The sequence below is a fragment of the Nerophis ophidion genome, linkage group LG02 (assembly GCF_033978795.1).
Source record: "Nerophis ophidion isolate RoL-2023_Sa linkage group LG02, RoL_Noph_v1.0, whole genome shotgun sequence".
Lineage (NCBI taxonomy): Eukaryota > Metazoa > Chordata > Actinopteri > Syngnathiformes > Syngnathidae > Nerophis > Nerophis ophidion.
This window is the reverse complement of record NC_084612.1, coordinates 76,463,186-76,490,796: the sequence shown is the minus strand read 5'-3', so window position 1 is coordinate 76,490,796 and position 27,611 is coordinate 76,463,186. Positions and strand designations below refer to the sequence as shown.

At 40.2% G+C, this 27,611-nt stretch overlaps 1 protein-coding gene across 1 annotated transcript in view; it reads left to right on the top strand.

Annotated features, from left to right (window-relative positions):
* tasora (transcription activation suppressor a) overlaps window positions 1–27,611 on the top strand; it is a 50,806-nt gene that overhangs the window by 8,261 nt on the left and 14,934 nt on the right. Inside the window, exons 2-19 of the mRNA XM_061891616.1 lie at window positions 1,897–2,042; window positions 4,609–4,701; window positions 6,869–6,941; window positions 7,188–7,279; window positions 7,386–7,517; window positions 7,619–7,749; window positions 10,351–10,382; window positions 11,842–11,947; window positions 14,403–14,506; window positions 14,591–14,694; window positions 16,887–16,959; window positions 17,051–17,125; window positions 19,267–19,454; window positions 19,524–19,766; window positions 19,846–20,038; window positions 23,128–23,256; window positions 23,412–23,566; window positions 23,712–23,871. Coding sequence (XP_061747600.1) covers window positions 1,897–2,042; window positions 4,609–4,701; window positions 6,869–6,941; window positions 7,188–7,279; window positions 7,386–7,517; window positions 7,619–7,749; window positions 10,351–10,382; window positions 11,842–11,947; window positions 14,403–14,506; window positions 14,591–14,694; window positions 16,887–16,959; window positions 17,051–17,125; window positions 19,267–19,454; window positions 19,524–19,766; window positions 19,846–20,038; window positions 23,128–23,256; window positions 23,412–23,566; window positions 23,712–23,871 — 2,229 coding nt within the window. The remainder of the gene's footprint in view (window positions 1–1,896; window positions 2,043–4,608; window positions 4,702–6,868; window positions 6,942–7,187; window positions 7,280–7,385; window positions 7,518–7,618; window positions 7,750–10,350; window positions 10,383–11,841; window positions 11,948–14,402; window positions 14,507–14,590; window positions 14,695–16,886; window positions 16,960–17,050; window positions 17,126–19,266; window positions 19,455–19,523; window positions 19,767–19,845; window positions 20,039–23,127; window positions 23,257–23,411; window positions 23,567–23,711; window positions 23,872–27,611) is intronic.

Genomic DNA, 27,611 nt, shown 5'->3' with positions numbered 1-27,611 from the left:
CAATCGCCAAGCCCCTGCAACGAAAAAAGGCGGCGAGCTCGCCCCGTGTCAGAAAGTCCAAATGTCTGTAAGAAGTAAGCCTTCAACGTGAGGTACTTGTTCCTCTCCGGTGGGTGCGTAAGGACGCTAGCCACCCTCCCGAGGGAGGACACGACATAATGAAACTTAGTTTCGTTCTCGGTGATACCTTGCAGGGTGAACTGTGACTCGGCCTGGGCAAACCTTACAGTCGCGGAAGATTCCCCGAACTCGGGCAGCTTCAGAGAAACCGCATTCGCTGTCATGGTCGATAAAATTCACTGAATCCGTTCACTGTTGTGCTTGTAGCGTGAAGGCAAGACAACTTTGAGGATCGTTGACACACAAAAACGTGTGCGTCCTTTATTCTCACAGAACAAACGAGAATGACTCTAGCACACTCAAAAATGTCGGGAACAACAAACCCCCAACCTTGGGGGAATCTCCTGGCGGCCACTTACATGGGCCGCGCCGAATTACCTGCTCTTAACTGCATACATGTATGCACAACGGAACAACATTGTCATGTGCATAATCGAACAGTACAGTGAATAATAACAATAAAGTCAAGCAACAGCTGTGGTGCATTATGTCCGTAACTCAACCGCTACAAAGTTACATTTAAAGCAGTGTGGGTGGCACTGGGAGCAGTTGGGTAAAGTGTCTTGCCCAAGGACACAACGGGCATGTTGTGTCTACCAACCGAGCTGTACCGCCCCAATAGATAATTAGAGATAGAATTTAAAAAAAGTAAATAATGGAGGTAAAGGGGAAATAGAATAGAAAATATAACAATAAGAATAAAGATAAAAAGTAACAATAAGAATAAAAATATAACCGTAGAAATAAGAATATAACAAAGTGACCATGTTATGAAAAAATGTTATTTTAGAAAAACGGTAATACTGTCGATTATATGAAAGATGTAATGTGTAGAATTGAATTGAATAGAATAGAAAGTACTTTATTGATTCCTGGGGGAAATTCAGCACCACAGTTCGCTCACAACTGACGGTTGGTAGAGTGGCCGTGCCAGCAACTTGAGAGTTGCAGGTTCGATCCCCGCTTCCGCCATCCTAGTCACTGACGTTGTGTCCTTGGGCAAGACCCTTTACCCACCTGCTCCCAGTGCCACCCACACTGCTTTAAATGTAATTTAGATATTGGGTTTCACTATGTAAAGCGCTTTGAGTCACTAGAGAAAAAGCGCTATATAAATATAATTCACTTCACAACAGCTTGTTAAGACTTTAGCATAGGCGGCTACTTCATATTTTTGTGTGGAAACTCGTTCGGTACACCTCCGCACCGAACCGAAACCCCCGTACCGAAACGGTTCAATATAAATATACGTACCGTTACACCCCTAGCTTTTACATAGTGAAACCCAATATCTAACTCTACCAACCGAGCTATACCGCCCATCCAGCCACGTTTTTACTCATCCATTATATATATTTTTAGTTATGTATTCATTGCGTCAATTGTATTATTTATAGTAATAATGATAAAGAATTAAATGTAATATATATGCATTTATTTTTAATTTATTATATAAGCAGTATAGGTCTTTGAGTCCCTTGAAAAGCAGTATTTAAATGTAATGTATTCTTTTTGTTCAATATCAGCATCAATCTCTGAGTTCAGTGTTACACTGTATATTAAAAAAAATATCTAAGTACTGATAATTGCTGACAATTCTTGGCATTTATTTCTTGATGTACTCTACATTCTATTCCTTTTCACTAACTCAGAAATAAGACCGCTCCAGCCCTGACTACTGCACATCGCTGCCTACAGTATCGTCTTTTTCCTATAACTTTAGGTTAGGCTAGTAAAGCGAAGAACAATAAGTCGAGTCCTGTGTCGTTCTTTCAGCTTTGTTGAAACACATCTCCAGCGAGTCGCGTGAGTACGATGGCGTGATGAACATCCTGATGTCCAGCTACATCGACACTGCCTCTGTTGGCTGCTTCACCTACAGCTGTCTCCGCCTGGTCCACAGCGAGCAGCTGGAAAAAGAGGTTTGTCTTCCTCCTCTTCCATCTTCTACCTCTTAAGTCAGGGGGCACCAACCTTTTTGAAACCAAATCTACTTCTTGGGTACTGATTAATGCGAAGGGCTACCAGTTTGATACACACTTAAAAAATTTTTCAGAAGTAGCCAATTTGCTCAATTTACCTTTAACTCTATGTTATTATTAATAATTAATGATAATTATCTTTGTGGAAACACTGATCATCTTAATGAATTCTCACAATAAATATATACTGTATTTATGGTGACATGTTTTAAATAGGTTAAAATCCAACCTGCACTTTGTTAGAATATATAACAAATTGGGCCAAGCTATATTTGTAACAAAGACAAATCATTATTTCTTCTAGATTTTCCAGAACTAAAATTTTAAAAGAAATTCAAAAGACTTTGAAATAAGATTTAAATTTGATTCTACAGATTTTCCAGATTTGCCAGAATATTTTTTTTTTCATTTTAATCATTATAAGTTTGAAGAAATATTTCACAAATATTGTTTGTCGAAAAAACGGAAGCTAAAATGAAGAATTAAATTAAAATTTATTTTTATTCATTACAATAAAAAAAAAAAAAAAATTACTTGAACATTGATTTAAATAGCCAGGAAAGTAGAGGAAAGAATTTAAAAGGTATATGTGTTTAAAAGTCCTAAAATCATTTTTAAGGTTGTATTTTTTCTCTAAAATTTTCTTTCTGAAAGTTATAAGAAGCAAAGTAAAAAAATAAATTGATTTATTTAAACAAGTCTTTAAAATATTTTCTTGGATTTTCAAATTCTATTTGAGTTTTGTCTCTCTTAGAATGAAAAAATGTCGAGCAAAGCGAGACCAGCTTGCTAGTAAATAAATAAAATTAACAAAATAGAGGCAGCTCACTGGTAAGTGCTGCTATTTGAGCTATTTTTAGAACAGGCCAGCGGGCGACTCATCTGGCACCGCGTTGGTGACCCCTGCCTTAAGTGATGTCTGTGTACAGCAAATTAGTGCAAAATGTGTTTGAAAAAGCAGCATGTTGAATATTAAGAGTTCAAAATTAGGGATTGACCAATTATCGGCTTTGATATTTGGCATTTTGATGTAATGTATATCGATATCAGCCTTCTTTTATTGGTATCAGCCGATCTATATTATAGCGCTCATTTACCCCCGACACATTCAACTGTCCAGTCCTGAACATAACAATGTTGAGACGGTCATTCGAAACAGCAACTAAACTACGAAGCTAAAGCAAGCAAGAATAATCTGTACGCCCACAACACGTCTCATCTGTTTGTGTTGTTGTGAACGACATCGATGTTACATCAATGTACAAACTTTGGTCGCAACTCAAGAGGCGTTCTCTCTTTTTATACAGCCTCAAGTGAGTCGCCTCTGTACTCGTCAGGCTGAAAACAGCAGCGTAGCAAATAAAAAGAAAAGTACCTTGCACAAGTATAATGCATTTAAATTACTTTTTGATACATTTACACAATTATTAGGCATTGATCTAAAATACTGGTCAAAATTGTCCAAAGATGTATTGCACCAATATTTGTGGGGATTTTTACGTTTAACCTACATTTTTTAAGATTTTATTTTACACAAAAAACAGACACGCTACTCAATGGTGGCAAAATAAGTATAAAAGGTAAAAAACTTATGTTTTCTTATATTGCTATTGTTATTTAAATTCATTGGAACTACTTTGATTATTATTATTTTTCTTGTTGTGGTTTAATGCAACTGGGATAGGCTCCAGCCCACACCCGGGACTCCAAGAGGGACAAGCGGTGGGAAATGGATGGATGGGTTTATTCGGTACTAATTTATATCCAGAATTCTTTTAAACTATATTTAAAGTTGAGTTTTGGTGGTACAATAAATACTCATGTTTTCAAATTAATGAATTTTCGTGATCAATTGTGATTACAATATCAAGCAAAGCAATCGTCATGATTAATTTTGCCATAATTGTCCATTCCTACTTTCATATTGGAAACTACTTTGATTATTATTACTTACATGTTCGAAATAAACTTCAACCTACCAACCAGTCAATATTTCATGGTTTCTCATGAGTGAAAACCATACAAACAATCCAAACTGCTGAAAAAATTGATAAGCCTGACAGTTATTGTGTTGTAGTAAAAATCCCATATTTTTACCAATTTTCAGGAGATTTCCCATGTTTTGAAATGCGAATGTTGATGTTCCTCTTAGACACTTGCAATAAAGGAGTTTGTGATATCCCCTGATGTTTTTTGCTGCTAGATTAACCACAACATTAGCACTGCATAAAACATTGTCGCTACTGGTTCCACGTTTCCTGAAAATAAACTTCAAAGTCTTGTAGCCTTTATAGACATATAAGCCTTTATAGACATATACTGGGTGTTTCACTGAATTTTACTGCAAATGAATATCGGCTCCAAAAATCGGTTATCAACCTCCTTGACTACTTATATTCTGTATCGGCCCTGAAAAAAACATATTAGCTGATCTCTACTTTAAATTGATGTGCAAAGAAATCGCCTTTGTTTTTCCTCATTTTCAAATTCTGCATGACTCTATCAGTTTGTGGAGAAGAGAAGAGAGATGAAGGCTGACGGGAGGACGGAGAAAGAGCTGGAGGAGAGCTACTGTTTCCTCTGGACTGAAGAGGCAAAGGTGAGCTTTGTCATGTTCAAAAGGCCAAAATAACAACAGTTGTCATAGGCGGAAGTACTGCTGGGCGTTATATTGAATATACTCGATATATCGCGGTTTTGTATCTGTATGATATAGAAAATTACTATGTCATGATATTCGATTATACGTTCTCACGCAGTTGCTTTTAGCTGCGGGCATTACACTACATGCGTTTCTCACTCTTTCTTGTCTCCCCTTCTCACAGAGATACAGTGGGGCAAAAAAGTATTTAGTCAGCCAGCGATTGTGCAAGTTCTCCCACTTAAAATGATGACAGAGGCCTGTAATTTTCATCATAGGTACACTTCAACTGTGAGAGACAGAATGTGAAACAAAAATCCAGGAATTCACATTGTAGGAATTTTAAAGAATGTATTCGTAAATTATGGTGGAAAATAAGTATTTGGTCAACCATTCAAAGCTCTCACTGATGGAAGGAGGTTTTTAGCTCAAAATCTCACGATACATGGCCCCATTCATTCTTTCCTTAACACGGATCAATCGTCCTGTCCCCTTAGCAGAAAAACAGCCCCAAAGCATGATGTTTCCACCCCCTTGCTTCACAGTAGGTGTGGTGTTCCTGGGATGCAACTCAGTATTCTTCTTCCACCAAACACGACGAGTTGAGTTTATACCAAAATGGATACATGGATGATACAGCAGAGGATTGGGAGAATGTCATGTGGTCAGATGAAACCAAAATAGAACTTTTTGGTATAAACTCAACTCGTCGTGTTTGGAGGAAGAAGAATACTGAGTTGCATCCCAAGAACACCATAACTACTGAGAAGCATGGGGGTGGAAACATCATGCTTTGGGGCTGTTTTTCTGCTAAGGGGACAGGACGATTGATCCGTGTTAAGGAAAGAATGAATGGGGCCATGTATCGTGAGATTTTGAGCCAAAATCTCCTTCCATCAGTCAGAGCTTTGAATGGTTCACCAAATACTTATTTTCCACCATAATTTACAAATCAATTCTTTAAAATTCCTAGGATGTAAATTCCTGGATTTTTGTTTCACATTCTGTCTCTCACAGTTGAAGTGTACCTATGATGAAAATTACAGACCTCTGTCATCATTTTAAGCGGGAAAACTTGCACAATCGTTGGCTGACTAAATACTTTTTTGCCCCACTGCATATAACAAGCGCACCTTCTTACATAAGTCACATACCATCGCGCGTGCAGCGTTATACGCCCTCGTGGAGCAGAGAGGTAGCGGCATAGTTGTGATGCTAGCGGTGGGTGCGAGTGGTAATACGTGAGAAAGAAGGTGTGAATCTGGTAACAAATGGAAGAAGAATTAATTCCCAAGAAAAACAGAATGGGTTCCATCTTCTGGCGGTGGTTAGGCTTCAAGTGGGAAGGTGTCGAACAGATAACCGTAATACGTCAATAATGCGGAAAAAGCGTAACTTCATTTGAAAAGTCACCCGCTAGAGAATGAGGAGTGCTTGAAACTCCGCATGTCAACATTTCCGTTCGGTGCCACACCAACAAAATGCCCAAGCAAACATTTCCACATCAACACCATATGAAAAAAATAGTCAACAACAGAAGGAGATAACATCCGCAGGAACCTACCACATAACGAAGGACATACACTATTTGATTTCCTATTATGCAGCTCATGTTTATTTGACAATTATTGAAATATCTTGTGTGACATCACGCACAAAAGTGCACTTTATTTGTTATAAACTATTGTATTGGCGTTTTGTACCAAAATGTTAATTTAGTGTTGTTTTGATATGTCATCTTAATTACATCTTGCACAATAGTGCACTCGTAGCTTGTTTTATCTTGCACATTCTGTTTTGGAAATGACATGAACGTTTGTGCCACTGCTTAATAACTGTTTAATAATTACACTTTTTTCTAAATTGACTTAATTGTGATTTCCCTCTGCATGAAAGTTTAAAAGTAGCATATATTAATGCAGTATGAAGAAGAATATTTTAATGTAGACACATAGAATCATCATACTGCTGTGATTATATGATCAAGTGTTCATTCAAGGCTAGGGAAAATATCAAGATATATGTAGTGTATCGTGACATGGCCTAAAAATATTGAGATATTAATAAAAGGCCATATCGCCCATCCCTAGGCGGAAGTGCAGTCAGATTTTATTCTATTTTTTAGGTACCCTGGATGTGTGAGAAAGGCTTGATTGTGGGTCAAACCTGGCTGTCGCTCTTGGGAGACCCAAATAAAGGTGGGAGTGATACCTCTGCTTTTCTGAAAATTTACTCCATCATACTTTAAATTCGCAGAATTGTTTGCTCATTCATTCATTGATGATTATTATCTGAAAATGTTGTTTGTTGCCTTTTGGATTTCGAAACAAAACCCATAAGAAATAGTAATATTGTCTGTTTGATGGCCAAACTGTGGCAAATAATTCAGAGATTAGTTTTCCGCCGTATTTAATAAGTGTTTATTTGTGTACCTTTGTGTCTAGGCGTGTATTTGAGCAGGTACTCAGACCTGCTACAAGTTCAACCGTTGACGCCAGGAGCCACAGGCGAGGTCATCATCTTCAAAGTGATGAAGGTAAAGCCTCCCGACTCCTCCATGCCGTTGTGATACCCGTATGAGCCCATGAGAGGTCGTTCTCAAAACGACTAAGGGGCGCTCTGTGTTGTGATTGTGTTTTCAGGGAAAGGTGAAGATCATATATGAAAACATAAAAAACGTGCTGGATCCCACGCCTCGCTTTGACAGTCACCTACTTAAAAACGCCAGCAACGTCACCTCAGTCACTTCCTTTCGCGCTTTCGAGTTAACGCAGGTAAAGATGCACGGCCACATACACACAGCTTGTAATGATCACAGCCATCAAAAAGACTCTCATAGATACACTCATGTTGTGGCATCATTCTTTGTTTATAGCAATACTTTTACGAGTACGCCTTCGATGAGCTGCAACAACGGCCTCGCCAGGTCTGTCCCTACGCTGTTGTGTCCTTGCTGTTTAAAGGAAAGGACTCTCTTCTTCCCAGCACTCCTTTGGCCCCCGTCAGGTATAGCACTTCATCAATGTACACACTATTGCTGGGTTGCATATGACGTCACGTCCGTTTTTTTTCTTCGCGGCTTAATCGACACGATGGTCAAACAGCTTGAGCGTAGCATTAAAACAAGTGAGAGTGAGTGTACAGTTTAAGCAGAAAATGCTTTATTGGGCATTAAGTAGAGATATGGGAAAGCGCTTTCATAGAGTCACGAAAGAAGTGGTTCATAAAGGTAAAAAAAGTCAGGGAAAAAACAATAGTGCGTCAAAGGAAATGGCTCTTCAAAATAACACTTTCATCATATTGTGGAATACAATCAGACCATGCTCGTGTCTGCAGTGATCACTTTGTAAAATGTTTGTTTGAACATTTGATTTGTTTGGTCAAATTTCTCTGATGCAATCATGTTTATTCTCGGCCTTATTAATAGTGTTTGAGAGCAGGACTAAACGTAAGAAAAGGACAAGTGATCGCATTAGTTTGTGTTCTTTTGTGGTTGCTGTGCCTAAGTATAACTATGAAGACCTGCTTGTGTAAATAAACTAACCTCATGTTAAGTCCTAGTAACAAATATTGTGTATTTTTGTCCAATCCACCGTACTTCAATCAATAAATCAATCTTTATTTATATAGCCTTAAATCACAAATGTCTCAAAGGACTGTACAAACAATTACGACTACAACATCCTCGGAAGAACCCACAAAAGGGCAAGGAAAACTCACACCCAGTGGGCAGGGAGAATTCACATCCAGTGGGACGCCAGTGACAATGCTGACTATGAGAAACCTTGGAGAGGACCTCAGAAGTGGGCAACCTTCTCCCTCTAGGGGACCGAAAGCAATGGATGTCAAGCGGGTCTAACATGATACTGTACTTTCGTTGTCAATTTTAATAACAGAACCTAAAAGCTTAGTTTTTGTTGTTGTACAGGAAAGCCAATTGCTTTATTCGACACAGACAAGCACATTATAGTGTCTTTGGTGATATTTGTTAGCATTCAGAAAATTATCCTTAATAGTATTAATAAACTAGACGAAAAAATTATTTCATAGGCTCGACAGTATATACTGAATCTTGACTTCGCTCGTAAACATTGCTGAACAACAGGGACATATATAGCTAAATTATGAGACAATGTATGAACTTCACACCATAAAAACAACTGCAGACATGAATTGTAGATGAGACTAATATTTGTAGCAGGAAACAAACTTCAAACAATCTTATACTTTTGCCCATTAGCGCCATGATCACAGCAGCAAGGCACTCATTATGTCAATCAAATACTGTAATTAGCAATGCAAGAATAATTCTATCTTTGTCTTTCACTGATTATTGCTTAATTTGTGGACCCCTCCAGATGTAAAGACATGACGTGCCTCCAATCTGTGTGTGTCAAATGAAGACAGATAGATAGATCGTACTTTATTGATTCTTTCAGGAGAGTTCCCTTAGGAAAAGTGTGGTTTGTAGCGAGCAATAACGTCTTGTTGATAATGAATGGTTTAAATTATAAAAAAGATAATTCTTAAGAGTGTATAAATCTAGTCCATCCCATTTTAAATATTTTTTCCATGATTGCTTATATTTTTGCACATAAACCATTCAAATATGCCCAAATCTGCGCTGATGCAGGTAAGCAAACAGTAGCTCAATGGGACTCTAGACCAGGGGTAGGGAACCTATGGCTCTAGAACCAGATGCGGCTCTTTTGATGACTGCACCTGGCTCTCAGATAGATCTTAGCTGACATTGTTTAACACGGTAAGTAATGAATAATTCCGCTGGTAATCACAGTGTCAAAAATAACGTTCAAAATATAAAACATTCTCATGCATTTTTAATCCATCCATCCGGTTTCTACTGCACCTGTTCAAAGAAGTCGCATTAATGGTAAGAAGTGTTTTATTTATTGTTGGTTAGCTTCAGAATAACAATGTTATTAAAAAGAATAAGAGACTTATTATACTATAAATGTTGGTCTTACTTAAAAATGCACGCATTTAGTTGTATTTATTCTTTAAAAAAAATATTATATGGCTGTCACGGAAATACTTTTTGAAATATTTGGCTTGTACGGCTCTCTCAGCCAAAAAGGTTCCCGACCCCTGCTCTAGACCATTGCCCAAAAACCGTAAGTGCCTGTAGATCACGTCATTGCAACTCAGCATTAGTGGGATGTCACCAGGTATGGAGACAAGCTTTGCCACTCCAGGATCTTAACGTCATTACTTTTGAGCCACTTCTTATTTACCCTAGCAGCATTATTTGTTTCAGTCTCATGCTGGAAGACCCTTTGACAAGTCAAGCTGATTCCAAAGCGCCTAATTTTGGCACAAGCTGACCCAATTGCATTCTCTCAAGCCTTGTCTGAGTCATTCTGTTTTTTTATTAGTATACTTCATACGGCATGTACCGCCTTCAGCAGAGAAGGCAGCTTGCGGGCAGTAAAGAATCTCAAATGCTGAAAAAATGTGAGATTACCATTAGAAAGAACATCTGTTCTAACAACTAAGCCAAACATGACATGCATGAGATGTAAACGTGGTTGCCAGAGTGTATTTGTTAAGTCACAAAGTGCAGTACTAATACATTTGTGTTTGTTGCAGGCAGAACAGTCGACCGGCAGAGGCGAGTAAAGGTGAGCAGTCATTAGTGTTGGCCGTTCATGTGATTAAAACATGATAATTTGGGGTGTGGGAAAAAATCGATTCGAATTTGAATCGCGATTCTCACGTTGTGCGATTCAGAATCGATTCTCATGTTTAAAAAAGTAGATTTTTTAAATTTTTAAATTTTTTTTAATCAATCCAACAAAACAATACACAGCAATACGATAACAATGCAATCCAATTCCAAAACCAAACCTGACGCAGCAACACTCAGAACTGCAATAAACAGAGCAATTGAGAGGAGACACAAACACCACACAGAACAAACCAAAAGTAGTGAAACAAAAATGAATACTATCAACAACAGTATCAATATTAGTTATAATTTCAGCATAGCAGTGATTAAAAATTATCATTAGACATTTATAAAAAAAAACCAAAAAAACAATAGTGTCACAGTGGCTTACACTTGCATGGCATCTCATAAGCTTGACAACACACTGTGTCCAATGTTTTCACAAAGATAAAATAAGTCATATTTTTGGTTCGTTTAATAGTTAAAACAAATTTACATTATTGCAATCAGTTGATAAAACATTGTCCTTTACAATTACAAAAGCGTTTTACAAAAACTTCTACTCTGCTTGCATGTCAGCAGACTGGGGTAGATCCTGCTGAAATCTATGTATTGAATGAATAGAGAATCCTTTTAAATCGGGAAAAAATTGTTTTTGAATCGAGAATTGTGTTGAATTAAAAAAAAAATCCAATTTTGAATCGAATTGTGACCCCAAGAATCGATATTGAATCGAATCGTGGGACACCAAAGATTCGCAGCCCTAATGACAATGTTTCAATGATGATACTTAATCATAAATAATATAATTTGTTATTATGGTAAAACACAGTGACAGCAATTCACCTGTGGTAATGGGGTCCCAGAGGTTGACGCAAAGTGTGAATGTGACGTCATGTAATTTTTTATGAAATAGTGTAATAAAAAGGCCAGACAAAGGTTATCCATGTAACTTAGGAGCCCAGTCTAGATTGTATTTTTTTACTCATCTTTCCCCATCTTTTACGGGGCACTTTGTGGCGACCCATCAGCGTTCCTGTTCTGTAAACCTGTACACTGTTTGTTTGTCTAATCTTGAACAGGTTTGTACTGAAAACAAAGTTTTGTTGTGCTTGTGCAATGACAATAAAGATCTATCTATCCATCTATGTATCTCTCTATCTCTCTCTATCTATCTATCTATCTTGTATCTATTATAGTAGTTTTCTTAAAAGCAGGGGCACTTTTAGGAATTCCGGGCCTCAATCCCCCCACCCTTCACACAACAACTGCCAATCAAGTCTACCGCCTCGTCATGGAGTCCCTGTTTAAAATTCATGCTAAAATCTTGTCTCGTTCTTGTGAACCCAAATATTGTGTATCGTCACACCTTTACAAACAATTCTTTGACCCAACGTTGTCTTGTCCCTCAGAGGGCGCTCACTTCACTGTGTGGAGCGGCGACCTGGTGCACAGTGACGAGACCGTCTTACAGATCTCCCTTCGCTCCTCCTCACTGCCCTTCCTCCCCCACAGACTGTGAGTATCCATCCCACTCTGTTTTGGAACACGCTTCGATCGGACGTACTTTATAGTGGACTATGCAGACTTTTTGCCTGATCTACTAAGATCCAAAAAGTAGGTGCTAAACAGCGTGTGCAAACTATAAAATTGTGTGTACTATTAGAGGGTGTGTTGCATGTGATCTACTAAGACTGTGTGTGCAATTGAAAATGGGTGCAGACCGCCTCATTTAAATTACATTTTTGCGTGTACACCATGGAGACACTCGATCATTTACTGCACATCCACGTTGTCATGCTCCTACCTGACGTGTTGTATTGTTTTCAAACATGCAGCAGTTACTGTGTTGGATCCGCTTTGGACTGGACTCTCGCGACTGTGTTGGATCCATTATGGATTGAACTTTCACAGTATCATGTTAGACCCGCTCGACATCCATTACTTTCCTCCTCTCCATGGTTCTCATAGTCATCATTGTCACAGACGTCCCACTGGGTGTGAGTTTTCCTTGCCCTTATGTGGGCCTACCGAGGATGTCGTAGTGGTTTGTGTTGTGGTTTTTGCAGCCCTTTGAGACACTAGTGATTTAGGGCTATATAAGTAAACATTGATTGATTGATTGATTGATTGATTGACTTTTTATGGCCACTTTAGAAGCAGGAGTGCATCTACAAGGGAAAACACTTTTTTGGGGGGAGAGGCTGCTGCATTAACTTCAAATAAGAAAAAGAATATGCAAGAAAATGCAAGTTGTAAGAATTATTTTTTACAAAGGAGATATGTTATGAATATGAAAAAACACCAGCAAACACAAAAAAATCATCAATGTGTTTTAATCAGCTCCTTAAGTGTAATCTATTGCTTGGATTTTACTGATGTCCCGCCCCATTAAATATGCGGGGTGGTCAAGCTAGCTTTGTTCTCAATGGGTACTTGGCGCCATTTAGCCTTTACCATGGAAAAAATTTGTTGTTTTCGACTGTATGAACCGTTCAAGTTGCGAAAAGGAACTCAGGTGTGCGTTTACAGTTGGCTAAGCGTTCGCATTTGTATTTTTGCCATGGTTCCGAAAGCTGCGCAGTAAAGAACACCGTCCTAAAGCAAGGACTTGATGGCCAAACTGCACCAGTTAGTCTGCAAGCGGACTGAGACCCCATTTCTGAAGCGGTCCCTGCCCACTTTGTTTGGTGTGCATCAGGATTTAAATGATAGCGTTCTTACTTGACCAAATGCACTGGAGTGTTTTTATTTTAACGAAACAAAACAAGTGTGAGCCCACCTTCAGCTCTTTGCTAGAACATAAGGCAATAACAATTTTTGTATGTGGAATTGTAAAGAAAAGGCAACACTGTTATAATTGAAGCTGCGAGCAGCGTTCAAAGGGCCCTCGCTAGTTGGCCAGCATGCATGACACTTGCAGTCATGTCCTTCCCCATGCCCCAAAACCCACCACCATTCATTTCAGGGCCTCCTCAATTTAAAAAAGTTTGCAATACCTGACGCGCCTGTAAATTATAGGGACTTTCTAAACATGTTAAGAGCCTAAAAAAGGCATCCAAGTGTATAAAAGAAAAAACAGCAATTTCAACAGGGCCCTTGCTCTGCTCTGAAGTGCCCAGAATCAAAATCTGAACTTGTGAAACAGAGTTATAAAGTTTGGCGCCATGCCACGCCTACATCCTGTCATTTGCAAAACATTTTTTGCAATATATCATCACCCATCAGTTTAGTAGCCGTCTCTGATCACCTAAAGTGCAGAAATGAAAGATTAGTGATGGCGTAGGGCAGTTTTCGCCGCCAGCCTCCACCCTCTACAAGTAGGTAGGAACAGGTACTGACCCATCGAGCACTTTAAGGTGTCATCATTATTGGATCTACTAAATAAGCTCAAGATCAGAGTTTGTGGAACTGAGGTACTGATGTTTCGTGCGAATCATCAGAGCATTGTTTGGCGCCATACCAAAATGTGTTCTCAATTTATCATCACTTTAATGTGTGGTATCTGTCATTTTAACCACAACTCATTTGGTCAAAGTCTCTAGCAGGAGTTTGTTAAAATACGACCACTTTTTTTTGTCAAAAATGGAAGACCCAAACCAAGATGGCCGACTTCCTGTTCGTTTTTTAGGTATGGGTTCCTGAGACTTTAATGTGAGTCCCGTCATGATAGGCGTCTCCTGTTGTTTTCATGTCGAAACTGGTAGGAGGGGGTAATTTTTTCAAATTTTAAAGGTAGAGAGCCAATTTTTGGGACCCCCAAAATAAAAAATGTTTCCCCATACCTGACAAGCCTGCAAAATATGGGGACTTTTCGTGCATAATGAGAGCCTCAAAAGGTGTCTCAATACATTGAAGAAAAAATGGCAATTTCACTCTGAGGGTCTTTCACTCTGTTCGGGCCCTAACTTAAACTTCTTCCTCCACTGTTATTAATGCACATAAATAAATGCGAGCTGACTGTTTCCTCCAGACCTGACAGGTTGGAAATGGGTTTCTTGATGAGGCTGGACAAGGTGACCAAGCTCCTGCCAGTGCAGCTGTTCTCACGGAGCCTCTACAGCAGCAGCAAAGAAGGTGAAGCCGTGTGCAACCAAATAGTGCAGCACAAGTTGAATCTTTACTGACCCGTTGTGTGTGTGTTTGTGTGTGTGCGTGTAGTTGTGAGTCACGGCCATCACTGCAGCCTACTGGAGGTGGTTGACAGAAGTCGCTCGACAAGCAGCATAGCCACACTGCTGCAGGAGATTGAAGTCAAAAGACTGGTGGGTGTTTGTGTTTGTGTCTGTATTCAGACCTTCGCTTTTTCCACATTTTGGTATGTTACAGCCTTATTACAAAATGGAATCAATTTATTATTGTCCGAAAAATTCCACACACAATACCGCATAATGTCAATGAGATTTTTTTTTTTTAATGTTTGCAAATTTATCACAAATATAAAAACTAAGAAATCACATGTACATAAGTTTTCGCAGCCTTTGCCATGAAGCTCAAAAGGGGAATCAGATGCATCCTGCTTCAACTGATCATCCTTGAGATGTTCCTACAGTTGAATTGGAGTCCAAATGTAGTTGGTTGGACATGTTTTGGAAAGGCACACACCTGTTTATATAAAGGTCCCACATTTGAGCACAAACCTAGAATGGATTAGAAGGAATTGTCTGAGATAGGATTGTCTGGAGGCACAAATCTTGGGAAGGGTTCAGAAAAATATCTGCTGCCCTGAAGGTCCCAATGAGCACAGTGGCCTCCATCATCCGTAAATGGAAGACATTTGGAACCACCAGAACTCTTCCTAGAGCTGGTTTGTCGTCCAGCCTGAGCAATCAGGGAGGGAGGACCCTAGTCGGGGAGGTAAGTATAAACCAGATGGTCACTCTGTCAGAGCTACAGCATTCCTCTGTGGAGCGAGGAAAACCTTCCAGAAGGAAAACAATCTCTGCAGCAATCCACCAATCAGGCCTGTATGGGAGAGTGGCTAGATGGAAGCCGTTTATTCATAAACAGTTTGCCAAAATGCACCTGAAAGACTCTCAGACCATAAGAAACAACATTTTCTGGTCTGATAAGACACAGATTAAACTCTTTGGTGTGAATGCCAAGCGCCATGTTTGGAGGAAACCATTTTTCGCTCATCGCCAGGCCAACACCTTTATCACTTTTGATGTGTGTTTGGGGTCATTGTCCTGTTGGAACAACAAACTACGCCCAAGACCCAACCTCCGGGCTGATGATTTTAGGTGGTCCTGAAGAATTTGGAGGTAATCCTCCTTTTTCATTGTGCCATTTAAAACACCAGTTCCATTGGCAGCAAAACGGGCACAGAGCATAATACTACCACCTCCATGCTTGACGGTAGGTTGGTGTTCCTGGGATTAAAGGCCTCACCTTTTCTCCTCCAAATGGATTGCTGGGTATTGTGGCCAAACAGCTCCATTTTTGTTTCATCTGACATCACATGGACAAAGATAAGACCTTCTGGAGGAAAGTTCTGTGATCTGATTAAACAAAAAATGAGCTGATTGGCCACAATACCCAGCAATATGTTTGGAGGAGAAAAGGTGAGGACTTTAATCCCAGGAACACCATCCCTACCATCAAGCATGGTGGTGGTAGGATTATTCTCTTGGCCTGTTTTGCTGCCAATGGAACTGGTGCTTTAAACGGGACAATTAAAAAGGAGGATTACCTCAAAATTCTTCAGGAAAACCTAAAATCATCAGCCGAGAGGTTTGGTCTTGGGCGCAGTAGGGGGTTCCCACAGGACAATGACCCCAAACACACGTCAAAAGTGGTAAAGGAATGGCTAAATCGGGCTAGAATGAAGGTTTTAGAATGGCCTTCCCAAAGTCCTGATTTAAACCTGTGGACAATGCTGAAGAAACAAGTCCATGTCTGAAATCCAACAAATTTAGCTGAACTTTGCCAATTTTGTCAAGAGGAGTGGTCAAAAATTCAAGCAGAAGCTCATGGATGGCTATCAAAAGCGTCTTATTGCAGTGAATCTTGCCAAGGGACATGTACGCAAATATTAACATTGCTGTATGTATACTTTTGACCCAGCAGATTTGCTGAGATTTTAAGTAGACCCATAATAAATTCATTAAAAAAAACAACTTTATTTATGTGTTTTTGTGACCAAGTATGTGCTCAAATAACTGTATCACAAAAAAATAAGAGTTGAAGAAATTATTGGTAACTCAAGACAGCCATGACATTATGTTCTTTACAAGTCTCTCAAACTTTTGATTGCGATTACAGGTCTACATTGCCATTATGGGGTATTATGTGTGGAATTTTGAGGAGAAGTCACAGTCTTATTCCACTTTGGAAATGACAAAATGCGGAAAAAAGCGAAGCGCTGTGTCAATACTTTCCAGATGCATTGCGTGTGTGTACATATGCAAAATAAGGAAGTGAAATGTTGTCATTGGTGTCTCTGCTGTCCAAACAGGTTTTTGTGACCCCTCTGACTGAAAGAGGCTTTCTCTTTCTGCTGTCCAGTGTCCAGATGGCCTCGCCCTCTGGTAGGAAATGGGCCTACTGTTTAATCATAAAGAGGCCAACAGTGAATTGAAATAAAGCATGTTTTTTTGTTTTTTTTACTTTTGTGTTCAGAGAGAGAAGATGGATGGAAGCGGTGTCTCCAGGCCTTGTTTGTCTTTCCTGAAAGCAGAGACGTGGCCAAAGCCGGTAAATTGACAAACTTGCACAAATAACTATCATTATACCAGCAGTTGATAGAATATCTAAACCAGGGTGTGTACATTCTTCATTTAGTTGGTTAATTGACTCAGTAGCCAGTCCTGCTGACTGAATGATGACCTCAGTCTAATTTACATAATTTGCCATGAGAGCATAAAAACAAAAATAGGGAAATGAGCCTGAGTTTCTCTTAATTTGTGTTCAGGGATGTGATTCTTCCGTTTTCCACATAACTCAGTTTCATCATTCCTGTGTGCATACAATGGGTGGCGGTTTCCTATATGCTTGGGATGATAAGGATCGATAAAAATGACCACAATCGTTTTGCTGGCCTCGATGGGGTCCGTGTTTTTTGGCCTCTCTTGCCTTCGAACAGGCAGAAAGAGAGTTCACTCAGTGCATCGGTTTTAGCACCTGGTTGGGTTTGTTCCTTAGAGGGGATAAAACAGAGTTAATCCTCTTGTCCTTTAGTGTCTATGACTATGTGTAGGGAGGCGAAGCCGCTTTATATGGTGTACAAGTTGCCTCCACAAGGTAAGGTAATGTCATAGAAATGTGCAAGAAAAGGGTGTGGGAATATTTAGGCTTCAAAAAGAAAGAGGAGGGTGAGCGCAACAACACGGAGGGGTAAGTGGGGATATTTTACGCTGGGCTTTCGTAAAGTTTGAAGATTTTCTATTGTCTTTTTATGTATCTGAAATACACAAAGACAATATTATTGTTATTCTGTCATCAAATGAAATAAACTCAATGTTTGCATCTTAATGCATATAAGCTCAATATTAACATAAACAAGGGCAACACATATAATTTAAATCAATGACTAAAAACTGTAGTCTTAAGAGGGAACTGCAATTTTTTGGAATTTTGCTTATCGTTCACAATCATGAGAGACTACAACGTACGTGTCTTTTTTTTTAAAAAGGATTTTAAAGATGACAAAAAACGCCTGGAAGATGCGACTAAAGGGTGTCACCGTTGTAGCCTTGAAAAGCCCTCTAAAACAACTTCAAAATCCTCCATCAACGTTTCATACACACTGCAAGTATATATATAATGTAGTAACATAAACCTTAATAACAAAATTTAATATGCACAATATACACACTGCTATTATATATACAGTATATATATATATATATATATATATATATATATATATGTATGTATGTATGTATGTATGTGTGTGTGTGTGTGTGTATATATATATATATATATATATATATATATATATATATATATATATATATATATATATATATATATATATATATTAAGTGAAGTGAATTATATTTTTATAGCGCTTTTTCTCAAGTGACTCAAAGCGCTTTACATAGTGAAACCCAATATCTAAGTTACATTCAAACCAGTGTGGGTGGCACTGGAAGCAGGTGGGTAAAGTGTCTTGCCCAAGGACACAACGGCAGTGACTAGGTTGACAGAAGCGGGAATCGAACCTGCAACCCTCAAGTTGCTAGCACGGCCACTCTACCAACCGAGCTAAACCGCCCCTATATATAACCGGGCTACATTATACACCCCCGCTACCACCAAACCCCCCCCCCTCCGTGCTTCGGTTGAGTTGGCTGGGTGGGTGGCGGGGGGGTTTGGTGGTAGCGGGGTTGTATAATGTAGCCCGGAAGAGTTAGGGATACATGGGATTCTGGGTATTTGTTCTGTTGTGTTTATGTTGTGTTACAGTGGGGATGTTCTCCCGATATGTGTTCGTCATTCTTGTTTATTTTAGAAGACGTTAAGTTCTAGAGGACGTTTAAGGCATGGCCATCGCGGCACGCCCTCAAAATTGTTGTCCGGGTGAAAATTTGAGAATCTTAGATATCTGGGAGGGGCACTGAAATCCGGAAACCTAGAGGCACTGAAATGCGGAAACCTCCCGGAAAAATGTGGGGGGGTCGGCAAGTATGCAGTTTAGCCACATCAGAGTGATCAAAGAGCCGCGGGTTGCCGACCCCTGCGCTAGCAGATAGCGCCAAATCAGTTTGCGCCGGTCTAAATATATATGTGAGGCCCACCACGAGTAAATGATTTATGTAGTGTTACACCATATCGTTTTAATTAAATCTTAATTTTATTCTTTAAAATAATAACAATATATCCATTGCTTTTAGCACCAAGCCGTGGCATTTCTTGGGATGGCCCGGGTTCATCTGGTAGCAAGATAATGCCAGGTCTGAAGCACTTCTTGCCGGCCCTGCATCACGCCCTCATCAAGAACCGCGCCAATCCTCCTGTGGAGCTCTCTACAGGCGTGGAGCTGCAGGCTCAGGAGTACTTAATTGGCCTAAAAGAGGGCAAGGTGCGCCAAAACACTGAATAGAGATGATGTGCAGTTGTTTTATCCGACCCCTCCATCTGTGCGCTGCAGGTGCAACCACACTCCATGGCTGAGTACGATGAAAAAGAGGACAAGAGGAAAACGCCGTTTCCTGTTCCCAAACACCACCAGCTCAACTTGGATGGATACCTGCAGTCATACCTGCACAGCCCTGGCAACTACCAGCTGTCCGTCAGCCATGCCAGGAAGATGGTGGAGGTGCACTGTAGCCACATGGAGTCTGAGGAGGTGAGGCCAGAGGTGCAAGACGTGGTCCGCAGCAACACAGAGAAGGTACACATGTTCGTTTGGACATCGTCTAATTTGTCACAGAGTCATCTTTATTTAAGGGTGTCACGGTTTGGTCCCTCAGATGCAGCAGCTGATGGAACTAGTGTTGACCAGCAAGAGGAACGCTGAGATTGAAGTAAGGCGGGAGGAAGGAGGAAGATTAGGCGAGATGAAAAGCCTGTTGAGGAAGAGGAGAATGCAGCAGAAAATGGCAGAGCGGACACTGACATATTTGAAGGCGTCGCAGGAGCGCTCAAAATGTGACAAGATCACAGGTGAGGAGATGCCACAACTGACATTTTAAACATTAAGACATACTGGATATGCCAAGATAGAATTCTGAAGGTTACAGAAATGTGAGCAGCAAAGTCATTAGTTGATCACACAATATTGCCGGATATATATATTGCAGCATCGTCCGATAACTATATGTATCAATTTTCGCTGTCTGGTGTTATAATAGAACCATTTAATCAAAGGCTGCTTAAAAATGCTTAGAAAGGTTCAAAATACTCCACCACTCCTCCACATCAAGAGGATCCAGATGAGGTGGGTCGGGCATCTGGTCAGGATGCCACCAAAACGCCTCCCTATGGAGGTGTTTAGGGCACGTCCAACCGGTGGGAGGCCACAGGGAAGACCCAGGACACCTTGGGAAGGCTATGTCTCCCGGCTGGCCTGGGAACGCCTCGGGATCCCCTGGGAAGAGCTGGAAGAAGTGGCTGGGCAGAGGGGAGTCTGGGCTTCCCTGCTTAGGCTGCTGCCCCCGCGACCCGACCTCGGATAAGCGGAAAAAGATGGATTAATGGTTCAAAATACTTGGGTATTTTCTTGGCCAAGAGAGTAAAGCATGGAAAATATCAAGCGACCAGGATGCTTGTGATGGCTGTCCAAACTATTCACAACCCTTCCATTGGAAAAAAAATACATATAGTATAAAATAACAATTAAGTCTTTCCCACCGGGTCTGGGACCCCTTATTTTTTGTATGTGTCTAAAGAATGTGTTGATTATGTTGGGGCCCGATGGGGACATCTAGGCTCGAACCCTCTGCAGTAGAAATGATTGAGTGACTTCCCGAGTGTGTAATGTTTTTTGTGTATTTTAAGGTGTGTTTTATACATGTTTGTGCTTTTGTTTTTATTCTGTCATTGAAAAACAACAACAATGTTGGCAAAAAAAGGTTAAAAATGCTATTTTGATCGCAATTATAGTCAAGACAAAAACACAGGATGGGGGTGTAACAATATCAATCAGATCCTACTACTGGCTCTAATTTAAATCACTAGATTAAAGCTCTCCTGAGTCCAGGGACTTATTTCTTAAGTTTGTAAACGATAACAAAAAACACACACAAAAACATTATTTTGCTAATAGAAACAGCATTGCGGCATTGACCATATACTGACACTACAGGTATACTTAGTATCGTTACTGTCAATATTTGTATCGATCCGTCAATTTCTGTTAACTTTCAGGAGCTCTAGCTTAGCCATATACATCCTCCTACGGTCTGTAGTGTAGCACGTTTAGCGATTCCTCGTCCTCCAGTGATTGTAGGAAATGTAGTTTATCTGCCACTGTGAAGTATTGCTAACTTAGACGCGGCTTTGTGCTTTGGAGGGACATTACCCGCTAGCGAGGACGCTACATTGCGCTGAGGACGCGTTCCTTTACTTTTCGCTGTCAAATTTGCGAGGCACAACTAAAATGCATCATCAACATGCATTAAAACGATGTAACAATAGTATTAAAAGATTTATCGTCCACAAAATTGATATTTACCAAACCCATAACCGGTGAAGTTGTCACATTGTGTAAATCGGAAATAAAAAAAGCATACAATAATTTTCATATCCTTTTCAAACTATAGTCAATTCAATAAGTTCGAACTGGAAAACTTTATTTTTTGCAAATAATAAGCTCATTTGGAATTGAGTGCCTGCAACATGTTTTCCAAAAAGCTGGCACAAGTGGCAAAAAAGACTGAGAAAGTAGAGGAATGCTCATCAAACACTTATTTGGAACATCCCACAGGTGAACAGGCGAATTGGGAACAGGTGGGTGCCGTGATTGGGTATAAAAGCAGCTTTCATGAAATGCTCAGTCATTCACAAACAAGGATGGGGTCACCACTTTGTGAACAAATGCGTGAGCAAATTGTCCAACAGTTTAAGAACATTTCCCAATGAGCTATTGCAAGGAATTTAAGGATTTCACCATCTACAGTCCGTAATATCATCAAAAGGTTCAGAGAATCTGGAGAAATCACTGCACGTAAGCGATGATATTAAAGACCTTTGATCCCTGAGGCGGTACTGCATCAAAAAGCGACATCGGTATGTAAAGGAGATCACCACATGGGCTCAGGAACGATTCAGAAAACCACTGTCAGTAACTATAGTTAGTTGCTACATCTGTAAGTGCAAGTTAAAACTCAAAGCCAAAAACCATTTATCAACAACTCCCAGAAATGCCGCCAGCTTAGTTGGGTTCGAGCTCATTAAAGATGGACTGATGCAAAGTGAAAAAGTGTCCTGTGGTCTGATGAGTCCACATTTCAAATAGTTTTCGGAAACTGTGGACATCGTGTCCTCCGGAACAAAGAGGAAAAGAACCATCTGGATCGTTATATGCGCAAAGTTCAAAAGCCAGCATCTGTGATGGTATGGGTGTGTATTAGTGCCCAAGTCATGGGTAACTTACACATCTGTGAAGTCACCATTAATGCTGAAAGGTACATTCAGGTTTTGGAGCAACATATGCTGCCATCCAAGCAACGTTATCATGGACGCCCCTGCTTATGCAGCAAGACAATGCCAGGCTACGTGTTACAACAGCGTGACTTCATAGTAAAAGAGTGCGGGTACTAGACTGGCCTGCCTGTAGTCCAGACCTGTCTCCTAATGAAAATGTGTGGCGCATTATGAAGCCTAAAATGCCACAATGTGGACCCCAGACTGTTGAACAACTTAAGCTGTACATCAAGCAAGAATGGGAAAGAATTCCACTTCAAAAATGTGTCTCCTCAGTTCCGTAACTTGTTCTGAGTGTTGTTAAAAGGAAAGGCCATGTAACACAGTGGTAAATATATATTTTTTTCAATGTGTTGCTGCCATTAAATTCTAAGTTAATGATTGTTTGCACACAAAAAAATAAGTTTCTCAGTCTGAACATTAAATATCTTGTCTTTGCAATCTATCCAATTGAATATAAGTTGAAAAGGATTTGCAAATGATTGTATTCTGTTTTTATTTACGACATGCCAACCACACTGGTTTTGGATTTTGTATGTCTATATCATGAAACACACGTAGCAATGTATTGATTATTAAATAATTAGTTTGTTGCTTTTGCCTCGTAGGTGAAGGTAGTCAAGCCTCCGCCCCCCCAGGTACTCTCCCCGCTGTCATCCAGTCGGTCGGGCTGACGGGTGTGGTTCTTCGCGAAGACGGATCGGAGCTTTCCAAGGGACTTTGCAAGCTGCTGACAGGTGAGTGGACACACAACGTATTTCTTCTTGTCTTCACTTTATGCTTTAGTGACAGAGTGCTCTTTGTTGCTCACTTGCCTAAGGTCAAGTCTTGTTGCTGTGGCTTGAGAGTCCTTCTGAATGGGTGAATTTTTGTTGCGTGTGATTCCCGACAGGTCTCAAGCAGGCTGCCGAAGGAGCGGCCAGGAGAGTTCGCAATGAGGTTCCAGAGGAGATGCAGGAAGACTCATCTCCCTTCGACAGGCTGGCCGCTAAGCTGGGACTGCCCGCCAACTGTGACATTGACCTAAGGAAGCAGGACGAGCTGGAGGTCACCGATGCACTTTACCTTTTAACCGTACAGTTTACACTGCTTTCATTTCACTGTCTGGCGGAGCAGACGCTTCCCAATGCTTTCAGGCTTTTCCCTGAAGCTCACAATGAGAGTTTAACGGTGCATGTGTTTGTGTGTGCAGGATCACACAGCCGGCAGTGTGAGTAGCCTGGAGGGATTCAGTCCCAGCGGGGACCATTCTCTCCACGGAGGAGGAGGCGGAGGCCTTGCGAGGACAGCAGGAGGGTACGAGGATGATGAGAAGCAGTGTAAGATCCCCTGGGTGCTCACCCCCATTACAGGTTAGTCTTGCTTATTTATGTGCACTTGCAATTATACAGATGGGTATAAGTGGGTATTTAATGATGCATTTGTGGACTTGAAGGGATCCTATTATGCAACACAAACTTTTGTGTATTTGAAATAAAACCTTGGAATTTGCCCCTTGTTTTTTTCCATTGGGGACATCTTTGAATTATCCATATATGGTATGAATTTGCATGGGTCCGAAAGCATTTTCCCACACTGTAGACAAAGTAGTGTATAGTTCAAAGTTGTAGGATTGTACAGTGTACCGGTGTCTTGCAAAGTTCTGTATCCCTCAAACGTTTTGTGTCCCCTGCTGCCGTGGGAGCGCGCACGGCAGCCGAGCTCTGTGTTTTGTTCAGACAGCGGCAGCACTTCTGTGTTATTGGCAATGTCAATGATGCAAAATGTGGATTATTACGATCATGCTTTGATTGTCAAACATGTTGTTGGTGTAACATGTGACATTCCTAGCCGAATAAATGCGTTTGATCATCCGTATATTATGTGTTGTCCATGCTATTTTCTGCCCATGACATTAATAACATCCTGCAATTCACCATACCACAGTGGTTCTCAACCTTTTTTCAGTGATGTACCCCCTGTGAAATTATTTTTTGATTCAAGTACCCCCTAATCAGAGCAAAGCATTTTTGGTTAAAAAAAAAATAGATAAAGAAGTAAAATACAGCACTATGTCACCAGTTTCTGATTTATTAAATTGTATAACAGTGCAAAATATTGCTCATTTTTTGTGGTCTTTCTTGAACTATTTGGAAAAAAAGATACAAAAAAAACTAAAAACTTGTTGAAAAATAAACAAGTGATTCAATTATAAATAAAGATTTCTACACATAGAAGTAATCATCAACTTAAAGTGCCCTCTTTGGGGATTGTAACCGATTGTAACTTAATTCTAAACATTTCTTCACAAAAAATGAAATCTTTAACATCAATATTTGTGGAACGTGTCCACAAAAAATCTAGCTGTCAACACTGAATATTGCATTATTGCATTTCTTTTATCAGTTTATGAACATACATTAATATTTTGTTGAACTATTATTCAATAAATATATTTATAAAGGATTTTTGAATTGTTGCTATTTTTAGAATATTTTCAAAAAATCTCACGTACCCCCTGGCATACCTTCAAGTACCCCCAGGGGTACGCGTACCCCCATTTGAGAACCACTGCTATACCATACTAACTTTATTTACAGTATAAAGCCCTTTAAAAAGAATGCACAGTTGAAGAATAAAGGGCTTTACACCACAAAGAAATAGAGGCAAAGGACAGACTAGAGAATAACATTTAAAACAGAAGTAAAACACACATTGAAAAAGCAAATACAAATTACCCTAAGAACAATTTTTTAGATAAAAAGCAGTTAAAAAGTTAAAAACAGTTAAAAAAGTTAAAAACAGTTTAAAGTCTCATGCTGGGTTAAAAGCCAGTGAATAAAAATGTTTTTTTTAAGAAGGGTCTTGAAAAAAATTCAATACAGCAAAGACTCAATTTCATGTAAAAAACAAAACAAAAACACAACACGTATTTTATGTGAGAAAATGTATCCAAAGTACATCGCTCAAAATATGTACTAACATGTGGATTATATGTCCAGACTTGGCATTGTACAAAACTTGTGAATTTGGACTCATTTTATTAAAAAAGTTAGTAGGGGATACATAATATTTATGATCATTGACATCACTAATAACACGGAAGTGCTGCCGCTGTCTGAACAAGTCACAGAGCTCCGCCCCATGTGCGCTCCCGCAGCAGGGGACACAAAATATTTCAGGGATATAGAATTTCGCACGACACCGGTACTAATAAAGTACCACAACACTAATGAATTAAAAAAACAGAATTATACTGCCTCTGAAAAATACCGGACTTGATGGTGCGCTGTTGTGACATTGCTGTTAATACGAGCAGAGGCGCATGTTTGGCAACAAACACGTGCTGAGTTCTTACAATTACAATTACAACCTACTCAGTGTCCTAGTGGTTAGAGTGTCCGCTCTGAGATTGGTATTTCGTGAGTTAAAATCCTGGCCCAGTCATACCAAAGACTATAAAAATGGGAGCCATTACCTCCCTGCTTGGCACTCAGCATCAAGGGTTGGAATTGGGGGTTGAATCACCAAAAATGATTCCCGGGCGCGGCCACCACTATTGCTCACTGCTCCCCTCACCTCTTAGGGGGGTCATCAAGGGTGATGGGTCAAATGCAGAGAATAATTTCGCCACACCTAATGTGTGTGTACTTTAACTTTTAACTTTACAAGCAGACACAGTGTGAAAACAAGAGGCAAAATGGACATGTTTTGGCTTAAAAACAAACAATAAATGTGAAGCTATGAACTCAGAGGCGCCGCTCTACAAGAGGTGCTTCAAAACATAGCTAGTGCTAACGTCCATCCAAGGTCGGCAGTGTTTTACCCACTTCGAAATCACTAATAATCGCCTCCCGGGCGACAAAGTAAGTTTCTTATAAGTATCATCCCTGCAGGACGAGGAATAGCTAAACATGCTTCACTATACACCATAGGAGGATACTATTGCTCACCGCCAACAGCAAGCCAACTCTTCTCAATGTAAACATTGGATCTATACATACTCCGGCTGTAATGATACCAACTTAAGTACAAGAGCCGTATATAGTCGATACTGCAATTACATCGATATTGTGCCATTATCATTAAGTCTTTTGTCATTTTTTTTCAATCAATCAATCAATCAATGTTTATTTATATAGCCCCAAATCACAAATGTCTCAAAGGACTGCACAAATCATTACGACTACAACATCCTCGGAAGAACCCACGAAAGGGCAAGGAAAACTCACACCCAGTGGGCAGGGAGAATTCACATCCAGTGGGATGCCAGTGACAATGCTGACTATGAGAAACCTTGGAGAGGACCTCAGATCTGGGCAACCCCCCCCCCCTCTAGGGGACCGAAAGCAATGGATGTGGAGCGGGTCTAACATGATACTGTGAAAGTTCAATCCATAGTGGCTCCAACACAGCCGCGAGAGTTCAGTTCAAGCGGATCCAAGACAGCAGCGAGAGTCCCGTCCACAGGAAACCATCTCAAGCGGAGGCGGATCAGCAGCGTAGAGATGTCCCCAACCGATACACAGGCGAGCGGTCCATCCTGGGTCCCGACGAGCGGTCCATCCTGGGTCTCGACTCTGGACAGCCAGTACTTCATCCATGGTCATCGGACCGGACCCCCTCCACAAGGGAGGGGGGGACATAGGAGAAAGAAAAGAAGCGGCAGATCAACTGGTCTAAAAAGAAGGTCTATTTAAAGGCTAGAGTATACAGATGAGTTTTAAGGTGAGACTTAAATGCTTCTACTGAGGTAGCATCTCGAACTGTTACCGGGAGGGCATTCCAGAGTACTGGAGCCCGAACGGAAAACGCTCTATAGCCCGTAGACTTTTTTTGGGCTCTAGGAATCACTAATAAACCGGAGTCTTTTTTATTGTCTATAAAGTCAGAAAATACGTCTCTGCACACAGGAGAACTTTATTTATGACCATTGTATGATCCTGTAACTACTTGGTATTGGACTGATACCAAAATGTGTAGTATCAGCTAAAACTAATGTAAAGTATCCAAACAAAAGAATAATAAATGTTTATTATGTTTTAACAGAAGTGTAGACATAACATGTTGAAATAGAAAGACCCTATGGTCTTTTTTGGTCAAACGTTTGGAT